This window comes from Chamaea fasciata, unplaced genomic scaffold (genome assembly GCF_029207755.1).
Source record: "Chamaea fasciata isolate MVZ Bird 193981 ecotype frontalis unplaced genomic scaffold, bChaFas1.0.hap1 SCAF_3, whole genome shotgun sequence".
Classification (NCBI taxonomy): Eukaryota; Metazoa; Chordata; class Aves; order Passeriformes; family Sylviidae; genus Chamaea; species Chamaea fasciata.
Window position 1 is genome coordinate 67,718,012 of NW_027094088.1, and position 21,125 is coordinate 67,739,136.

Sequence of the window (21,125 nt, forward strand, 5' to 3'; positions counted from 1 at the left end):
AAGCAATGCCATACATTGGCTCTATAATGCTATTATCAGCCTGGCACAGGAAACTCTTACACAGAACTTCACAACAACAAATGAGATACAATACTAAATAATGCCATGCAGACACAGCCAAATGAATGCAAACTAACAAATCATATACAGATGACAATACATGTGATGTTAAATTACAGAAGCAGACACTGGGACCCATCTACTCTGTTACTTAAAAGAAAATGTAGTTGTCAAAAAATGCAAAATCATGTCTCTATTGATAATATAGTATCAAGAATTTTACATAACTGTAGATAACTAACCCTACTTTAATGGCCTCTAGACACCAGCAGTAGGCCAAAAGTTTTAAAAGAAGATTCACAAGAGCTGCACTTAGTAGGCAAAGTTTAAAGATTCTCCCACCAAACTGACTGTTTTGCCCAACAGGAGCTCTAAATTTTTGTTTAATTAATTTTTTTAATCTCCTTCTTCCAGAGTCTCTGCTCACATCAAGCCTGACTACACGCAATTCCTTCATTGGCTGCATTCGTAACTTCATGATCGATGAAAAACCAGTGAGCTTTAGTAAAGCAGCTTTGGTCAGCGGTGCTGTAAGCATTAATACCTGTCCAGCAGCCTGATAGTCCACTGCATCGACTCTGAAAAGTTCCTTAGAAAGAAAACTAGAACAAAAGAAACAGCAAGACAAGAAGAATGAAAATATCACAACTACATCTACAGAAAGCAGGAAGGGGAGGGTCACTTCTAATATTTACATGCAAACAAAAATCACTGAAGAATAAAAGCTGTTGCTTCTGCACTTCTCTTAATATACCACAAGAGTGAGCTTTACCATTTCTTATAGTGTATGTGTGGCCAGTCTGTTACATGAAAATATGAGCTTATGAAAGAGATTAAAATTATATTAAATATGTTACTTTCAAAATAGATCTTCTACATAATTTCATTCCATATCTTAGTCACCCTTTGTTCCACAGAAAAAGATCTGCTAGTGCACATTAAGAATAAAGCTAGATAATAGATTTACATTGCAAATATTGTTCAAAGATCTTACTATATATTTTTAATTTTCCATTCAACTCATTTATATTCCTCAAATAAAATGAGGGGAAGAGAGTATACTAATTATGTAAGCTTAAAAACAATGAAAAATTAAGAATTTTATTCCAATTCTAGACTTCATGGATATGTTCTAGCACAATATGAAGAGAGAATGTATATCTTTTAAGACAGATGTTTTATATATATGTTCATTTACCTAAACTAGGTAATTTTAGAGTAATGCTTGCCTTAGAGACAATTCCAAATTTCAAGTTGTTTTCTCTGAATGCACTTACATACAAACACAGCACTAAATTCACGATCTCATTGTGATCTCATTTGCACTAATGGTACACAAGTAAACATTAAGCATGGAAAGCAGAATCACAGTCACACTTTCAGGTGACTCCCTTATCATACAAGAACATCACTTCCCAGTGACACTCCTGCAGGACTTCAGTTTACAGCAGTAATCCTCCAACAAGGAACATGTTCCTTTGAAAGATATGCTTCTGCAGAGGAACTAAGAGTGAAACGCGAAGATGTAAACAGAAGGCAAAGCGCTGCAAATGTGAGCTTTCTTATAACCATAGAAGGTAGATGGAAGTTAATGGTAGGGTTCAACTCACAGTAGGCGTGCACACCAAACAGACACAAGTCACTTGGAAAACTTAGTCTCTTCAGTCATCACCTACAAGGTATCAAAGCCATTTAGCTTTCTTTTCTTTAAAGAATAAAGTAACGTTATAGAAAGTTTCATGGTTGCTGAGCAAATCATTGCTGGAACCAACTCAAAACATGACCAGCTGCAAAGCAGGAAACTATGAAATGTGAAAATCAAGGACAACACCCTAGAGACTGAAAATTAATAAGAATGCATCTGGAAAACACACAAATGAAACCTGGAATCCAAGGATCTTGAAAGCATGGACAGATGGAAGAACCACCAGAACAAGATACATACATAAGCACCAATCAGCAGCTTCCCTGCTGCTCTCAGTAGGGTGAAAAAAGGGTTTTGACGCACTGCAGCAGACTTTGCTTACTCTGAATAAAGAACTGCAACCTCTGGATACACAGACCCAGGAACTCTCTAGCAGCTGGGACCCCATCACGGACTCTCCACTTGTCTCTAGAGTCCAGTGTTGGGTGGTAAGTGAACACAGAGTGGCCCCAGTAGCCACTGCCTCTCCCCAGCCTTGTCAGCTCTGCTCATACTTTCAGCCCCATTCCTCTTCTGCTTGCCTTCTCCTGAACACATCCACCTTTCTCTTCCCTGCAGTTCTCAGGCAATATGCTCCAAGGACTGCTTCCCTTTCCAACTCTAAGTTTACAGACACCCCCTTCACATGGGAGTGATTATAGACCCTTCTTTTCATCACTCCAAAGCCCACTGTTCATACTTGAGAAGCAAGCAGTAAGACTATCCCCCTGCAATCTCACTGGATCAGGCATGGATCCCTAAATCCAGCTGCCTTCAAATGTCATGTTTATCTCAGGCACCAAAACCAGTATGCTTGCTCAGCTTTTTCCTGTTCTCAACTACTAACCATAAAGGGAACTTTTACTAGGTTTAGAAAATTTAGGGATTTGCTTTGGGAAATTTTTTTATTGGTGTTGAGGGCAAATGTCCTCAGAGCAGTGAGATGGATTCCCAGTGATTACAGAGGCCATGGATGGTGTGAGGGCAGTGCAGCTGGAAGCAGGGGTAAAAAAGGAAGTCTCTTTCCTCCCAATACCAGTGAGTTGTTAGATGGGCTCAAAAAAGCTCATGACACCAAAGCCTGAGCTAAGCTTCCTCAGGCCCTGGTCTCCAGGACCCTACTGCTGAAGAGAAAAGAACAGCAGATTCCCTGCTTAGATAGGTTGGTTACAAGGATTACTGAAATTCCTTTTGAGTTGCCTGCAGCTGCTCAGCAGAGATAGCCAGGAATAGCAAATGCTTGTGCCCCCTAAGAGCATCAGAGTTTAGTGAATGCTGGTATTAAGTGGAGCATTGTGTGTTAACTGGTACACACATACTTGGAATGTTTCTCTGTCTCACACCTACTTCAGACTGAAGCATATCTTCTCATATCCACATCCAAGCTCTGTGAATAAACAATATTTCACTTAGCCATATTTGCTGCAATGTGATTTGGTTTCGTTCTATGGATTTACATTTAAGAATGATTTTTCTGATTTAATCAGTCCTTTGCATACTTCATATATGGAAAACTAAAAATATACTAAAACAGTATGTGAATAAAAACTAATTAAAATTCATAAACTGCTACTATTTAATTTACTTCTCTTTACTATATCACCAGCTAATCAAACACAGCACTATTTTGGAGGATGTCTCCCTCAATTTCCCCTTCTAGGCTTCAGAGATGTGGGTTTTCCCTCTGCAGAACAGGGTTTCCAAAGAAAAACTGTAGAAACCAGAGGATACTTGCAGACTCAGGAGAGAGCAGAAAAAAATGCAAATTTCCCTACCCGAAACATCCACATAGACCTTAAAATCACCATTTCATATGTGCCAAAGAAAGCCAGTATGTGATGCATTATATTGCACATACCTCTGCACTCATTTCAAGGCTGCTGGTTTTTAAGAGAAGGCAACTGCCTAAGCAGAAATCTTCCCAGAATTCAATTTTCCTTCTGTATCTATCTTAAAAATTATAGCTTCAAAGTACAAAAGATTTGGGAAAAACCTTCAAGTTCTGAGCTACATTGTCAGATTGTCCATTTCCATTTTTAACATGAATAGAACTATCTAAATTCTGAAGAAAGCCTACAAAAAATGAGCACAGACCCCAAGGAGATTATAAATTTTCTCTGCCACCTTCAAGGTTTTTTAATAAGTGTTGTTATAGCCATTATCTAAATCTGGGCTGCAACTACGCTGTTACTCTATCCTAAAATATTCTGAAATTGGACATTTGCATGACTGTGTAAGAAAGAAACTAATTTCATGATCAAATACTCAGGAAACTGCTTCAAAATAGAGGATTTAAATGGGATCTCAGCCCCCTCTTTCTCTTACATCTCAAGATATGTAGAGAACACCCTTCTCCTCAAGAATCCAGAGTATGGACAACAGCCTGACCAGAAAAATAAAAGATGAAGTGTTACAAGCCTGACAGTAATTTCCCAAAATACAACAATTCTAAATTTAAAAAACCCTTGAACAAACCAAAAATAGAAAAAAAAATTAAATTACAAACCACAAACCTTCATATGTGAACCAAGATCTGATATAAATCAAAAGATAACATTAGTTCAAATTCCAGTGTATTCTCCCTACAGCAGCACGTGGCCTAAAGAGTCCAATGACTGTTATTAAAAAGATGCTGAAATCATAGCACATATATTTAACTTGTGATGTACTTTTGGCTCTTGTTACAGTGTGGGATTTAAGGGTTATTCATAGATTCACTGCAGTCCATGGCAATTCATTTCCACTAAATAACACAGTAAGTTATTTATACAATTATTCAATTTGTGTTCCAAAGCTGTGGAACACCATTTCTGTATAACACATCAGCAAAATGCTACTAAGAAATTAAGGGTAAGAAACACATATTACCATAAGTTTGTTGATGAAATGATTAACATAGACAAAAGTGTCTCCAAGAGGGCCTGTATTGATTCATGTATTTTATACTAAACAAAACAGAAAGTCAAGTGTGTGATTATTCCTACCACAGAGTTGAGTGGACTGTTTCATTAAACGTCTGAGCATATGCATCAAGCCAAACTGACTACTACACATCAACTTCCTGCCCTTGGACCACCTTTGGCAGCTAAAAAATATCTCCACATGAGCATGAATCCCAGCTGCATCTCCAATCCACAGTGTTCCCAGGCTTAGAGAGAGTAATCACTTTACATTTGCCTTCACGGACCACTTGAAGAGCACCGGGAGCCGAAGTTCAGAGTGTCTTGTTGCAACAACTTGTTCAATAGATTAAATCTCACTAAGCTGAATCCTCATGGGACATAGAACTCAAAAACTACAACTAACTTAAAAAACAAGTAGAAAGTGGAGCTAATTGCACAAGAAAGAAAGATACAGTAATATTAAGAGATTCTGTAGAATTTCAATTAAGCATTAGAATGCTTATAAACAATGTGGTACTGCTTTTAACCTTAATTAAGGCCGAGAAGACATGTGAAGAGAAGACTTTGAGGACATGACAGTAGGCAAGAAGCATAGAAGCAGTTTGACATCTAAAGGCAAGAACAGAGCACAGCCTACAAGTTTGGACCTCTTCAAAAAAACACAGGGAACAAAATTAAGTTACAGGTTACATCTAGTCTGTCCAGAGAGAAATTATTACCTACTTTCCTGATTAATATTCATGCAGTTCATAGTTTATAGAAAACTTAGTGATTCGTTTATAGTTAGTTAGTGATTAGTTTATAGAAAAGATGTGTTTGAGGCAGTGTTACTCTATTCATGCTAAACATGCCTTTAACACTAAAGCCATAGGTCCTTTTCACATATTTCATACATGACACTTGAGTAAGCTTGGGCCACTCAGTACTTTTTCTTAAGAACAATGTGATTTCAATTAAGTTTTATGAAATTAGTCTGTGTATCTATTTCTTGTATATAATGCATTCTTATATTGTATGGTACCACATTTTATTTGCTGCAATACATACATAATCTTTCCAGGGAAGTTTTTTCTAAATTATCATTTACTATAACTTTATTTCCCTGTAGACCTACAATTAATCTTTACAGGATACCAGGTCATGTCTAGAAGCAAATAAACAACTAAAAAATTTATTTAACAAAAATTTTTTGTACACCAGCATTACAAATAATCAATTTGGGAAAAGGGTATTTTGTTGGAAGGTTTTAGCCATAAAACCTAATGGACTGGGTTGCATGGAAGTGCTTTTTTCCTCCCACAGGAAGCAGAAACGCCATCTGTGCCACAAAATAGATTTCTGCAAGCTATGCAGGTCCTACATTCTTTTCTGGTTTCGTCCTGGACTTGGCAGTGCTGGATTAACAGTTGGACTTGATGGTCTTAAAGGTCTTTTCCAACCTAAACGATCCTGTGATTTCGCAGCTGAGCTGTGTTGAGGACCAGTCTTACCATGCTGAGACAACAGCATCTCTACGCTGCTCGCTTTTTCACTGTGGACAATTATATGCAAAATATGAAACTGATCTTAATGTGCAAGCCGGGTGGGAGGGTACGTTACAGCATTTCCAAATGGCCGTTTTTTCACTTAATGTTTAATTTGCACTTCCATACCGTTTCGAACATTCCACACCATTTCTCTGAATTATGTATTTGGGGAAAATAAAGCGCTTCTTTATCGCACCATTTTAAGGCATAAAGGATAATAAACTGTAGCGTACGGAAATACTTCTGTTCTCGCGTACAGAGACTTTATTTTGGGTCTTTGCCAAGCCTCCTGCACATGGGCCTCAGCCTAGACCCTGCAGCCCCCCTCAGGCCCCCCTCAGACTCACCGAGTGCCTGAGCACATCGCTACTCCCCCGTGCCGTCCCCCCGCCCCCCGCTCCCTAATGGCACGTTCCGCTCGCGGCGGGCAGGCGGCGAGGGCCCGCAGCTGAGGCAACGGTCGGGACGTTCCACCGCAGGAACTCGGGGGGCGCGGCTTCCGGCCGCCGACTTCGAAAGCGGGACTGCGTCGCCGGTTCTGCCATGACCCAGTCGGTGGTGGTGCAGGGTAAGGGGGTCGTGGCGCCCAGAGCTCCCGCTGCCCTCTCTCCGTGCCTGAGCCGTGTCTCTCCCCTTTGCAGTGGGACAGTGCGGGAACCAGGTGGGATGCCGTTTCTGGGACCTGGCGCTGCGGGAACACGCCGCAGTCAACAAGGTAAGGGCGCCGCTGTCCCGCCGGCTCGGGGCGAGCCGCCCTCGCTGCCGCTCGTCGCTGTGACTGCAGAGCGCTGTGTTTGTTTGGTAAACCAAGGGCGCTTCACTGTGAGCACAACCGCCCCCAGCTTCCTGTGCCGTTTAACTAATGAAAACAAAACGTAAGGTTAACTCTCAGGAGACCTTGTTAAATCAGAGGGCGGGCAGTCACAAGCCGTGTGACGTTTAACGGGGATTGGCGCATCCTGCACCTGGGATGGGACCACGCTGGACGTACGGACGGTCTGGGGTATGAGGTGCTGGAAAGCAGCGCCATGGAAAGGGACCTGGGGGTCCTGGTCGGTGCAAGTTGAACATGAGCCAGCAGTGCCCTGGCAGCCAGGATGGCCAAGCGTGTCCTGGGGGACATCAGGCACAGCATGGCCAGCCGGGCAAGGGGGGGATTGTCCACTCTGCTCTGCACTGAGGCAGCCTCACCTCGAGTGCCGGGGGCAGTTTGGGTGCCACATTATAAAAAACCACATTAAGCTGTTAGAGAACGTCCAAAGACGGGCCATGAGGATAGTGAAGGGTCTTGAGGTGAAGCCATATGAGGAGCAGCTGAGGTCACTTGGTCTGTTCAGCCTGCAGAAGAGACTGAGGGGTCTCATTTGCAGTCTGGCACGTTCTCATGAGGGAAGAGGAGGGCAGACACTGATGTCTTCTCTGTCGTGACCAGTGACAGGGCCTGAATGAGTGGCCTGAAGTTGTGTCAGGGAACATTTAAGTTATGTATTAGAAAAAGGTTCTTCATCCAGAGGGTGGTTGGGCACTGGAGCAGACTCCCCAGCACCAAGCCTGTCAGAGCTCAAGAAGCTTTTGGACAACACTCTCAAGCACATGGTGTGACTCTTGGGGTGTCCTTTGAAAGGCTAAGAGTTAGATTCTTATGTTCCTTATGTGTCCCTTCCAACTTGGAATATTCTGTGATCACTAATTTTGGTCAGCTTTCTCCAGCATTTCCACCCTGAAAAGCTCAGTGTCTCCCTGCAGCCAGGCATTAGCAGGTCTGAGGCAGTTAACACGGTAAGGGCTGTTCAGTTCTGGTACTTTGCTGCTGGCAGTAAAGCAAAAGAGGACACCCCCAAAGCCCACCATTGTTTTCCCCATTAGCTCATGCCATGACTTGCTGTACAGTTTTACTGACCAAAATAGCAACATGAGGAGGGCATAGGATTGTGCTGAGTACCCTGAACAAAAACACGCTTTCCTTGCTGTGACTATAAAGCACTTACGGTATTTAAGCTAGTCAGATCTCTTTAGCTTTATGTTGGGGTAAGTAATTGCCATGTCATCCCTTGGCAGGGAGTTCAAAAATCCATGTGATTGTGCTGTCCTTTTTGCAGATCTCTGTGGGCGTTGGTATCACAGGCATGGAGCCCATGATGAACTGGGAGTTGTATCAGTGATGAACTGAGTCAGCTGAAGAGCAGCTCTTCAGTTTAATAATTGCATTGGGATCTTCAGCAAACTATTACAGTTGCTTAATCTTGTGCTGAAAAATTAATTTCCTAGTTACATTCTCCTCTCAGTTTTTAATAACAAGCTGATGCTTCAATGAAATGTTCTTTTTAGAGCTGACTACAACTGGCTGGATTCAACAGAGATGTTCACTTGGTTTCAAGTGGTGAGATTTGACAGGTGTCCTTCAGAGATCCCTTCCAACTTAAATTAGTCCATGAAAAAGCACTGAGAATTTTTGACATTGCACATAATTTTGTGTTATTTCCTTTTAGAAGGGAATTTATGATGAAGCCTTAAGCAGTTTCTTTAGGAACGTAGATACAAGGTAAGTTTTTATCAAGCAGTTCATGAGTTTTCGTGGTAGATCAGTACTTGTAGTATCTTCTTTTAACCTAAGTTATAGTTTTCTTTAAGTCATATTTAGCTTGTGCTAGAAAAAGATTTTACTTTTTTGTATTCTCCTCAAATTTCCATTTTATCTATATGTACTTCAGTAGTTAAATGTGTTGAAAGTGTGTGGGTTTGTTTTCCTTTTGTGCCAAACGTGGACAGTCAGGATCTGATAGCTTTTGCCTCTGCAGATAACGATCAGGTTGTATGCCCTCTGAATACCAACTGTGCCACATTTCTTGAAGAGTTGTAAGAGGAATTGTAAATAAGATTGTCAGAAAAAACAGAAAAAATATTAAGTCTTGTTTATCTGACTATTTTGTTACCCAGAGTACTGTCTATAATTGTTTTTTTATAAGTCAACCAATTCATACCTTAAAACCATTCAGTCATCTCTTATCTATCCAGTTACAAAAATCCTTGGAGTTTGCAAGAAGAAAATGTGTACTTGGGATAGCCTGTTGCGTTTTAATTAATAAAAAAAACTCATCAATCTCTGTTTCCTTCCATTATATGAAAAGGTTGCAGTACAGCAATGTGATTTTTACTAGAACAGGACTGAAATCCAAATTGCTTTGTCTCAAATTTTACCTCTTTGAAAGAACATTGCAGATGTATTAAAGTTTATTATTGTCATTCCATATGGGTATTTCCAAGAATACTTTTTTTTTTATCAAGAAAATTTGATCATAACAAATATCTATTTCTGTACACACCAGATGAAACCACCAAATTTGTAATTGCCAGGTTAGCTGCAATAGAAACATCTCTTTTATTTCAGAGAAACCAGGTCTAGTGGAAGGTATCCCTGCCCATGGCAGAGTGATTGGAACTGGATGATCTTTTAAGGTCCCTTCCAACCTAAGCCATCCCATGGTTATAGGAATGTTGAGAATTTTTTTCAGCAATTGAATCCAAGTGATTGAAGGAATGATCTGGCATGAAAGACCACAAAACCAACAGTAAGAAAAAGAAATGTTGGTTTGGGCTTGGTTTTATTTCCTCTTTGAATTTTGTTATTCTCTGAAGAGAAATTCCCTAGGTGGATTTCCTGGAGCTATAGTGTACACCTGCAGATGTTGTGTAGGCTAGAGGAATCACATGAGTATTGGAGGCTGCTGTGAGCTGTTCACCTAATGAGAAGTGTCTAGAAATCATCTTTGAGTGAGAAGTTGGAAAAGTATTGAGTAATCCAGTGCAGCCCTGTACTCGTTTACCCTTGTTCCTGATGGGACTCGGTGGGCTCAAAACATTAGTGATGTAGTGAATTTTAGCTGATGTTTTGTACATATAATGGTAGTTGAATGTAGGATGGTCTAAGACATACTTTAAATTTAGGCTTGGGCAGCTCCCAAATTAGGTGAATAATGGTAGAGAAAATAAGATCAGTCTTCCAGTATCCCTGCATTTTCTTTTCCCTTGTGCTGAATATAGTTTGGCCAGACCATAGTATCTCATTATTTGAGTGGGAAAAGATGTGATTGTTACATAATATATAGTGTGCTATGTAGGCTCAATGCAACCAGTCCTGGGAAAGAAGAAAGATTTAGCTGTGTCAGCCCAGCAGGATTTCTGGTAAATCGTAATAAACAGAATAAGTCAAGCACAGGGCTGTGCTGGTGCAGTTACAGAGCTTTCACACCTCAAGCACAAGCACAGTGTTGCACTACCCCCACTGAAAAGCTCATGGGGAACTTTTTCTCATTGTTTGATGTGGATGCACATATAACATCCTGATAAAAGATAATTCTTTCCAGTTTTGGCAATGCTTGTAGAATTGCTACAAGCATAGGCTGTATCTGAGAGTAAACTTTTATGCTTTTCTTTCAGCTTCTTGAAGTAATGTTTAGGATAATTCTGATTGAGATGATGTCCTGTAATTGTATTACTTTCAGGAATTATGAGGTCTTGGCATCATGTTCAGGGTGTTTCTGTTGGTTTCCGTTGTCATAGTCCTCCAAACACAAAATATCAGTGATAAAATTTTATTGTAGTATATATTTTATGCTACGAATCTGATCTTAGATTTTTCTGTTCTATTTTTTTTCCAGAAGTGGTTATAATGGTCCTGATATTTACAAAGGAAAAATCTGCTCTTTAAAAGCACGAGTAAGGCAGTCTATAAAGGTCACTCTTTTTACATTGAATATTTATGTCCAACTGTGTGAGAATTCTCTTGAAGTTCTTAAAATTACATACAGGTTTAAATACCACTTTGAATAGTAAAATTTCTAATATTAACTTTTATTAATGCAGTAATACAATTTTTGCCAGTCTTGTTGAGTAATTTATATTGGAATTTTAATAAAATGATTGCAGGTATTATTAACTAAGGATTGGGTCTTTGAGCCACTTCAAATGATTAAGAAGCAAGGAAACTTGAAACATAAAAATTTTTTTTTTTTTTTTTGTTCCTAAGTAGTGGGGCAAAACATTATAAAATTTTAACAAAATTAAATGCAGCTTTATCAAACAATTTCTAGCAAATCAGCTAAGTTGAGTCTAGTTGATGTCCTAGTTAACAGCTTGTGGGGAAAAAGGTTCTCTGGAGCAGAGTAGAAACAGAATTCCTTTTGTATTTTAAATAATTTCATATTTCGTTGTGTGATTATTTCAAGGGTGGTTTGCTTACTGACTGAATTTAAATTCTTTCCATTCTCAAAGGCACTGTTGATTGACATGGAGGAGGGCGTGGTAAATGAAATTCTACAAGGACCATTGAGGGATGTGTTTGATAGCAAGCAGCTTATCACAGATGTTTCTGGTTCAGGAAACAACTGGTGAGAACCTCTTTAGAACACATTTCTTTGCAACTAATTAGATGGCATTTGAAAGGGGAAATGATAACCATAGCTCTCTGCGTTGTTCTGCACCTGGAGAGCTGCAGCATTTTACCAGCAAACTTGGAATCACTGTTGCCTGGAGGAGGGCTTTGAAAAGGCTCTTACAGAAGAATAATTCTGCTGATATATCATTTTGTCTCTTTTTTTCTCCTTCTTTTTTGATTTTCTTTACAAAAGAACATGCTTTTTATTTTTGTTTCTTTGGCATTCAGCTGCTTTCATTGCTTAGTCAAAGCCATAATCTAGTTTGAGACTGTGCAGCTACTGTGGAAATGAGATATATGAACAAATGTACTTCTGATTTCTAAGCACCACAGAGTCTGGCTTTGTGCATATAAACTACATTACCGAAAGAGAATTTCAGAAAAAGATTGATTAACATAATGAATTCCAAATTTTCACGGAGACCTTAAGGTGCTCTAATAATATTCAGCACACTACAGACTGGAAAACAAATCACCAGCAAATGTACCAAATGAGAGTGCAATATGGGGAGTAAAACAGTCTTTACCATCTACCAGTTTTACCATCTAGCAGACAAGTGTGTTGAAAATGAGCTGTTTGGGGGCTTTTTGTTACTAGTAGCAACTGACTTGCATAGTACTCAGTACACTTATTACATAGGGATATCTTTATTGTTAAGGACTATGTAGCTTTCATTACTACAATTGAATCATCCAGTGTGGGAGTTTGTTTCCTTTTCAGTACAGAATATTAGGTGCATACTCCAAAATTGTGAACTCAGCTGTTTGCATCCTCCGAGATAAAACCGTGTCCTGGCTCCCTATGCTCATATGTAGTCACAACTTAGAAACTCTCAGAGATGAGGTGTTATACCCAGCTTTGGACTCTGAACTCTAAAATGTCGCAGGAGTTAAAATAAAAAATTTCAAGTTTGATTTTTGGGAGGGGTTTTAAAGTACTTTTCGTATCCTCAGGGCTGTAGGTCATAAGGTATATGGCTGTCAGTACCGGGAAAACATAGTGGAAAAGCTGAGAAAAACTGCTGAACATTGTGACTGTCTACAGTGTTTCTTTATAATTCATTCCATGGGAGGTGGTAAGTAATCTTTTTATGGGAAGTATGATTGCAGTAGCCACAGATGAAAAAAAGAAAATACATGGATCTTGAAAAGAAAATCACTATAAAAATCTACATCATTCAGAATGCAGATTTAAAAAAATTAACATAGTACAATTAAGTGGACCTGTAGTTATCGCTTGTTTTGTAAGAGCGCTGAGCAGATTTAATGTGCTACCCAAAACAAAAATGCAGCTGAAATTATAAAGATGAGGCAGTGAGTAGTTCAAGACAGGTACCAAAGACAAACACCGAGGTATTACTGATCAGAGGAAGGGTTGGTGGCCTCTGAACACAGACAGCATTGTCATAATCAAGTTGGTTTTAACTGTGGGGAAAGAGTTTTCTAAAAGGCTTTGAAGGAGCCTTCTAATGTTGCTTAACTGTAGAAAAACTTTGTTTTTCTGTTTTCCTTCCGCATAGTTCTCTTGAATCCAAACTAGTTACTTTGTTAATAAGCCAAAAGGGAGAATCCTTTGCAAGTGACAATTTTGTCATTATTGCATTGCCATTAAGCCTTCCTACCCCAGAAACCTGAGAGTAGCATGTATTACAGCTGGTTATAATGTGGAAAAAGACACAGAAAATAACTCTAAATGTGAAGCAAGGATTTTGTCAAAGGCCTTTTTTTATGGCCATTTGCTTAATTTCAGAGACCCTGCAGTTACTGTTTCTGTTATTGTGAAAACTACTGTTTTGCTCATAGATTAAGTTGTCTGCCACTGAGAATGTAGCTGAATATTCAGAAAAAGACCACAGTTCAGTTCTCTGTTTTGAACTCAGGGCTGTGTGCTTAGTGTTAATGAGGAAAAAAGCCTGTGTGCAGCTCAGTTTTCACTGAAGAATGAGAGAATTTCATAAAGAAACCCTAAAAGGAAAATAGTATTGTTTGGAGCAGTTCAATGCTTTTAAGCAAATGTTGTGTTTCATAATTCAAATTAAAGAATTGAAAATAAGAAGTAGAAATACTCGGTCAGAAAAATGTTTGTTACATTATAGGACTTTATGGTTTACAGAAATTTTTGAGAATGTATACTTAATCGTAACTGACATACTATGGGAAATAATTTTATTATTTCATTATTTTCCTGTCTGGGAAAAACCTTCCTGCCTTAATTACATTTGAGTAGCCTCTACTGTCAACCAAATGCTTCAGAAAATATTTATTAACATGTAATTGAAAAGTTGTATGTCTCCTACATGAGTCTTAGAGCCTAAGATAATGTGGGAACCTGTCTTGTCTCATTCTGTCTTCATTCATAATTAGGGACGGGATCTGGTCTTGGAACTTTTGTACTAAATTTGCTTGAGGAGGAATTCCCAGAAGTATATAGATTTGTTACTTCAGTTTATCCCTCTGGTGAAGATGACGTTATTACGTCTCCATATAACAGTGTTCTGGCTATGAAGGAGCTTAATGAACATGCAGACTGTGTACTACCAATAGAGAATGAAGTAAGAAACAATATTCTATTTTGTAATTTTTTTTATTAGACGGTGGAAGTGTCTCTTCCTTTTCAGTACTGATTTGCATACTAAATCTCCAAAAGCATAGTTTCACTTTTTAAAGTACTAATTGAATTTCTGAGTCACTTGCAAGCTTTTGAAATGAACATGGGTATCACTAAAAAGTTGCTCTTCTCCTTCAAAGTAAGGTAGAGTGAATTCTTTTATGTCTATTTCAAGATAAACAGTAAAAAAGCTTCTATTAACTGAGATAGTGTCTTCTATTCTCTTAGCAATCAATTTGTGCATAGTGTTAGTAGGATCTTGCAAGGACCTCTGATGTCTCCAGATTCCAAGAAACTGAACCGTGCTGATTAGTGATATGGGAATCATAGATACACCTGACTTTGCAGAGTGCTAGACTCATTTGAATCTACCTTCAGTGACTCTCTTGCTATTTGCTTATGAAAAAAAGCAAGAGAAATTGAAATTTAGTTGGAGACTGTATTTTTTGCTTCACAGGTTATCTTCTAAAACTGCATTTTAAATTTTCATAAGGATTTTGAATAGTTGAATAAAATTCAAACTTCTGACTCAAGCTGAGCATGTATTTGTGATATGTAAGGCACAGACTTTTAGAAACACTTCAGTCAACTGGAATTCGTCAAAAGTTGACTTTAGATGTATCAAAGGTATAGTGTTTAAGGTAACAGTATAATGTCTGAGCTTTCAAGATTATTAGAAATGGAAAAGTGCAGTACTGAATTTCAAAGTTCTGTACTCAAGACTACTTCTGGGCTTTTTTTTCCTCTCTCTCTCTAAGTCTCTGTTTGAGATAGTTAATAAAATCCATCAGATGATCAATTCTGGGAAGTTAGGATCAACTGTGAAGCAAAACAGCTTGGTAACATCAAGTGCAGGCAGTGCCAAAACACTTCAAGAGAAGCCATTTGATGCAATGAATAACATCGTAGCCAACTTGCTGCTGAACCTGACAAGGTAAAGAAACAAGTTATTCCTCTGTAAGAAAATAGGATTTCTGGAGGTGGTGTGTGCTGTAAATATGCAGGCCTGCATCAACTTGGGTAATATTAATTGGTTTTCATTAGATATGAGTCTTCTCTTTTTAAGACTTGGTTACTAAATGCTAAAGTATTTGGAAGTATTCAGATTGTAGTGGTGTTGCTTTAGCCATGATAGTCTTAAAACTGAAGTATGTTTATAGGCAGAAGGATATTGTCTTCCACTAGTGCCTAATGGAGCCCACAGAGGTTTGCCTTTCTAGGCCAGTTGCATTATTTTATAAATATTGTCAGATCATTTTTGCTCATAAACTGTCTATTGCTGCAAGAAATATACTTCTGGAGTATTGGCCTGTTTTTCTTTTAAACAGCTTGTCAGGAATGTGAAGTCGCATGTGTTTTATTATAGCCTGTTTAGTAAAACTGGTATTAATGCCAGCTGGTATTAACCAGTATTAAGCATTATTAATGATAATAAATCAGTGATAAAGACTACAATTGGGAAACAAGGAATCATTCTTGGTAACTTATTGTTCTTTAATGGGAAGTTTAAGTAAATATGACATAGCACTGTTACTGCCAGATGTTAAAGTTTTGTAATTATACTTGAACACTTGCTTGAATGCTGTGTTGTTTTACAGTTTTATTGTACAGAACAGCTGAAAAATAGATTTCATGGAAGTTTACCTCATAGAAGTGATTTACTTAGTTTGTAGCAATTTCATAACAGTTTGTTAATTTTTCAGCTCTGCTAGATTTGAAGGTTCCCTAAACATGGATCTTAATGAAATCAGCATGAATTTGGTTCCATTTCCTCGACTTCATTATTTGGTTTCAAGCTTGACTCCTCTGTATACACTGGCAGATGTTAATGTTCCTTCTAGAAGGTAAGAAAAAAATATTACTGGAGTTTCGCGTTTAAGCTTAATTTCTGATTTTTCCATAGTTTTCATTTAAAAATTCCATTCTGTAGCAAAACTAAGGGTGGAAGTTCTGAAACTTGTATGTCTGCCACATTTTCAAATTCATCCTGCTGATTTATGGAACATCTGTTGTCCCTTCTCTGTGATGGTTGAGCCAGTAAACTTGACATCCTTTTAATCTCTGCTGGAAATGTTTCTATTGGGAAAATGTATTACTTAGAACCCACACCACAAGTTCTTTTGAGTAACAGTTTGCACTTGGCTGACAAAATACTTAAGACAAACAAGGGATTAACTAGGTTTTTTGGAGAAATAACAGCATCTTACTTCAGTCTGGAGATGCACTGTGTGCAGTGAGCCTATTTAACATCTTACTGTAATGATAAGCTGACGTGTCAAATTTTGTGAGATACTTATCCCTCTGACATAGCAGAAAAATTACCAGTTAAAATAGATTTTACTGGGTTTGGTGGATTATGTTCAGTCAGCAAGAGGCCCAAATAGTGATAGAGACAGCTAAGGGTAAGTGATGGAAGTATGCAAAGTGGAGAAGAGGGCAGACCACACTTATTTTCCAATAGCAAGTTGTGACAGTCGGATCTGTTGAAAACATACCTTGAAGAGACAGTGCAGGGCTGGGGGAAAGGTAGCAGACTATGAGGAGATGGTCAGTCAAAGATGTTTCAGAATGAAGTGGAAACAGTAATATTTTTGTCTCCTTTATTTTTTTGTCATAGGGAGATTGTGGCAGAGGTGATATAAGGAAAAAGAAATAAAGGTTATAAATATACAGCATTTGGAACAGAGGGAAAGAATAGCTTAGATGTTGTGGGTCCACAAAATACCATCTTTGGTATCCCACAGTACAGTGAAATTTGGTTAAGGAAGTGAAGAGAGAAATATTATATAATCTGCAGTGTCATCTTTTAAAGCAGTCATGTGTAATAAAATTAGAATAAGTAGATTAGACAAGTATGTATAGCCTGATTTTTCCCAAATCATTAATCAAAATTAATACAGTTCTATGACTCATTGATCCTTTTAAATAATGAAGTGTAACAGGCAGATAATCAGTTCTGTAGGGGTCAACAGCACTTTGATATTCCTTATCAGATCCTTCCCAGTGAGATTGTCCACTCAAATTGCCACATAACCAGAACCCCAAGTAGTTAAATCCTTTTACATAATTTTAAGACTTTGTAACCATTGGCCTCAAATTGCCTTTATAAAGGCAACTTCTCTGACTCAACAGTGGCTTGTAACTTGAGGGTGAGGAAAAAATGGATCCAGTGTGTTTTTAGAAACTTCTAATGCCAACGTATGTACATATAAAGATTTGAATCTTTCCTATGATTTATGGTCCTGGTAAATGTACCTTTATCCTGAATTTTATAAACTTTTAAACTTTGAAGGTGGACATTCTGAAGAACTTTTGTATCCTACTTTAGTAAGAGAAGGTTTTTTAGTAAGAGAACTGTTTTCTTTTCACCCAGGTTGGATCAGATGTTCTCAGATGCCTTTAGCCGAGATCATCAACTCATCCAAGCAGATCCAAAGCACAGCCTCTACCTCGCCTGTGCCCTTCTTGTTCGAGGAAATGTGCAGGTTTCAGACCTGCGCAGAAATATTGAAAGGTTTGTGATACACCACACACAGCAGTCATGGGATTTGTACAGGAACTGTCATTTGTCCAGAGCATTCCAACTTTTCATTTGAACAGTTCAATACCAAATCAGTTTACTCCAACCTCCTTTTCTTAATTTTAGAAGGGAAGAAAACATAATTAACTCATGTAATGAGCGAAAATAAGTCATATTATTGCTAGATTTCCAGATAAAAGGAGGTGCTACTCCTGTCTTTCTCCAAATTGCAAAAGAAGCAAAGCCCAGCCTTCCAGGAGTCTCCCAATAGCAAAGGATGTTGGAGTAATGAGTTCTGTAGTAGAAGCTTGTTTTTGCTGAACAGAAGGCCCTTCCCTTTCCATGGTTACTTTCATGTAGGTAGGAAACCATCTTTATTTTAACAACTGTGTTGTTAGCACCTATTTTCTACCTTGAACACTATTGAGCTACGTAGATGTAACAGGAAAGGCAGACAAAATGGAATTCATAGGCAGGCAAGCATGGGGAAAATTTCTGGGAGTCTAAAGTATTTTACTTATTTCAAAACTACAGGTAGACTGATTGCCCCCACACAGTATTAATCTGCCCGTTTAGTAAATCTCAGAGTGCTTCCAGTCCCTTTTATAGAAACAGGTACTTGTAACTTTACTTTCCAAATCCTGATGCATTAAATTAACAAAACACAATTGATGTTTGCAATTTAAATTTAGCATAGAAACGCAGTGGTTTAGCCTGAAGTCTAAAATGTCTTATTCGCAGTGATAGTTATAACTGTCCTCCTTAATCCTGAGTGCTTAAATGTTTACCTTTTCGGACTGTTAGCGGAAACTGTTAGTAGTTAGCCTTTGTGTTCTTTATATTCCTTAGATAACTAAATTTTTATATCACAGGTTGAAGCCTTCTCTGCACTTTGTCTCCTGGAATCAAGAGGGCTGGAAAACTGGTTTGTGTTCAGTACCTCCTGTGGGCCATTCTCATTCCCTTCTAGCTTTAGCAAACAACACCTGTGTAAAACCAACTTTCATTGGGCTCAAAGACAGATTTATGAAGCTCTACAAGAAAAAGGTGCAACTCTCATCATTATAACATCCATAGTCACTAATCATTAGCATCTTGCACTATTGAAACACAGATCTTGGTGTCACGAAGGGGCTGTTTATAATTAACAGCCCAAGGGTTTTATTTGTATGACCAGGTGACTCAAAGCCCCATCCAACATGGCCAAGAACACTTTCCAGGGGGTGGAGCATCCACAGGTTCTCTGGGCAACCTGTTCAAGTGCACAGTAAAGAATTTCTTCCTAATATCTAATTTAAAACTTGAAGTCCACCAAAGCTTTCTCTCACTTTGCTTCCTCAGCAGGACAGGAGAAAAGTACAATGAAAAACTTGTGGGTCAAGATAAAGACAGGGAGAACACCCACCAGTTATTGTCATGGGCTAAACAGACTTGGCACTTGAAAAATTAATTTAATTTATTGCCAATAATAGCAGAGTAAGATGGCAAGAAATAAAAACAAAACTGAAAACACCTTCACCCCCACTCCACTGCCTTCCTCCCAGCCTCAGAATTCCACTTCTGTTCCTTCTTGGCTGATCTTAGTGTCTGCAGGGCTGTTTCTCTCACACTGTCTTGAGTCTTCTCTCTCACAGCTGTTGTGCAGCATTTTTACCCCTCGATAAATACGCTGTCACAGAGGCATTACCAGCATCAGTAATGGGCTTAGCTGTGGCCAGTGGCAGGCCCATACTGGAGCTGGCTGGGATGGTTCTGTTCAGCATGGGGGCAACTCCTGTTATCTTCTCACAAAAGCCACCCCTGCAGCCCTGCTGCCCAAACCCTGCCATGTAAATCCCATCCACAGCAGCTCGGGTGTATCCAAGAAGACAATAGGAAAAGACAGGTGTTTAAGAAATCAGTAGTAGCCACTGTGATTCGCTAGGGGATTGTTACCAAAGTTGCCAAGTGTTTAAACAAGGGATGTCATGATATAAGTCTCTAAGTGCTGTTTTGACAGTGCTTGCACTCCCCCCTTCAGTACAGGCTAAGTGGTATTTACTGAGCCAAAGCAATCAAATGCCAAGAAAAGGATAACACTGAATGTTTTGGGTTTTTTTCTCTTAGGCTCACCTTCACCATTATCTGCAAATAGATGGGATGGAGCAAAGCTGTTTTTCAGAAGCTATATCCTCTTTGTCTGACCTAATAGAAGAGTACAATGAACTGGATGCTACTAAAGGTGGACCTGGAATAGATCCTTCAAGACTGAAGATAGCTGTTTAAAAAAGGAAGATCTGATTTTAGAAACAACAATAGCAACAAAAAAAGCACTTTCTGTAAGCATCCAGCCACTTCAGTTAACCAGAACAACTTGCAGCATGCCTGGCTGTTGTAATTCCAAAGTGGAATCAGCCCAACCACTTCCTTACATCAAGAGTTGTCTGTAAGTGGTGAGCCATGCCTGTAAGAAAGATTTGAAGGCACCTAATTGTGGCTGGTATCAGTAAGGATGGTAATCCTAACTGTGGAGTAAATTGACACACCATATGCCATGAAGAAAAGGAGAGGTTGTATGTAGCAGCCAGAAATGTAATTCTTTTCTCAGACTTTCAGCTTACAGTAAACTAAAGGTAGGTCTTGCTTTGAAGAAGGACCACCATTGCTAGATTTTGTTTTTAACAAGCGACTTCGAAGAGAAGAAAAGCCCATATAGTCTTCTCAAAGATGAAAGCAAGTCTCTAATGGAACTGCTTTCTTACACTTTGCAGTAGACATTTCAGAATGCTTTAAGCTATGTTCCTCATTTTAGTATTTCTGCTTCTGTGTTGTACTTGGTATATTAGAGCATTCTCAGTTGATACCAAAATTGGCAATAAGAGAAAATTCCAAAAAATAAATTTTGTTTCAAGTACTATACTTGGAATATTAATGTTTTAATAATTCATATTCATGAATGCTGAGTTGCACTGGATAATGAGATAATACAGAATACCTCTGAGCGAAACTTATGATGAAGTTATAATGCCCATTTGGAGAAAAACGCTTACAGCCTTGAAAGAATGCAAATAAAATAGATATTTTAATATTTATAGTTATCAGGGTAAGCAGCTTTTTATATTACAGTAAGAACTTTTACAAAATAGAATGTACAGCTATTTCCAGTTGCTTGCCAGTGAACTGTTACAGATCAGAATGGATTGATACAATGATTTCTTGAAATTTGAAGTCCTTCTAGCACAGTTGGAGTGGATTTGTAAGTAAGCACAGTTATGAATGTGTAAGCCCAAAAGTATTCAATGAAGTATTGTGATAATATCTGTTGAGAGCATTTTTTCAGAGAATGTTCTAAAAATAGCAGTTTTCTTAAGCCTTGCATCTATTGTCTGCAGTTGTCCACTTGTTCCTTTG

The 21,125-nt window shown here is 38.5% G+C and overlaps 2 protein-coding genes across 7 annotated transcripts in view; both read left to right on the top strand.

The window, feature by feature from the left end:
* Nucleotides 1–6,405, top strand: part of LAMA4 (laminin subunit alpha 4) — a 103,233-nt gene extending 96,828 nt beyond the window's left edge. For both annotated transcript variants that reach the window (XM_066179378.1, XM_066179379.1), the window contains exon 38: nucleotides 475–6,405. In XM_066179378.1, the coding sequence (XP_066035475.1) occupies nucleotides 475–620 (146 nt within the window). In that variant the 3' untranslated portion in view covers nucleotides 621–6,405. The remainder of the gene's footprint in view (nucleotides 1–474) is intronic.
* Nucleotides 6,406–6,684: 279 nt separating this feature from the next.
* Nucleotides 6,685–20,696, top strand: TUBE1 (tubulin epsilon 1). Of its 5 annotated transcripts, none has more exons than XM_066179380.1 (12): nucleotides 6,685–6,741; nucleotides 6,815–6,888; nucleotides 8,663–8,715; nucleotides 10,832–10,907; nucleotides 11,445–11,560; nucleotides 12,562–12,683; nucleotides 13,972–14,159; nucleotides 14,974–15,149; nucleotides 15,919–16,059; nucleotides 17,589–17,729; nucleotides 18,608–18,782; nucleotides 19,842–20,696. In XM_066179380.1, exons 1-12 carry the CDS (start codon nucleotides 6,717–6,719, stop codon nucleotides 19,998–20,000), a joined length of 1,446 nt encoding a protein of 481 aa, XP_066035477.1. In that variant the 5' UTR covers nucleotides 6,685–6,716; the 3' UTR covers nucleotides 20,001–20,696. The 5 variants fall into 5 exon arrangements, with proteins under 5 accessions (XP_066035477.1, XP_066035478.1, XP_066035481.1 ...); XM_066179381.1 differs by having other exon boundaries at nucleotides 10,832–10,889; XM_066179384.1 differs by having other exon boundaries at nucleotides 18,608–18,660; nucleotides 19,842–20,000.
* The last annotated feature ends 429 nt before the right edge of the window (nucleotides 20,697–21,125 follow it).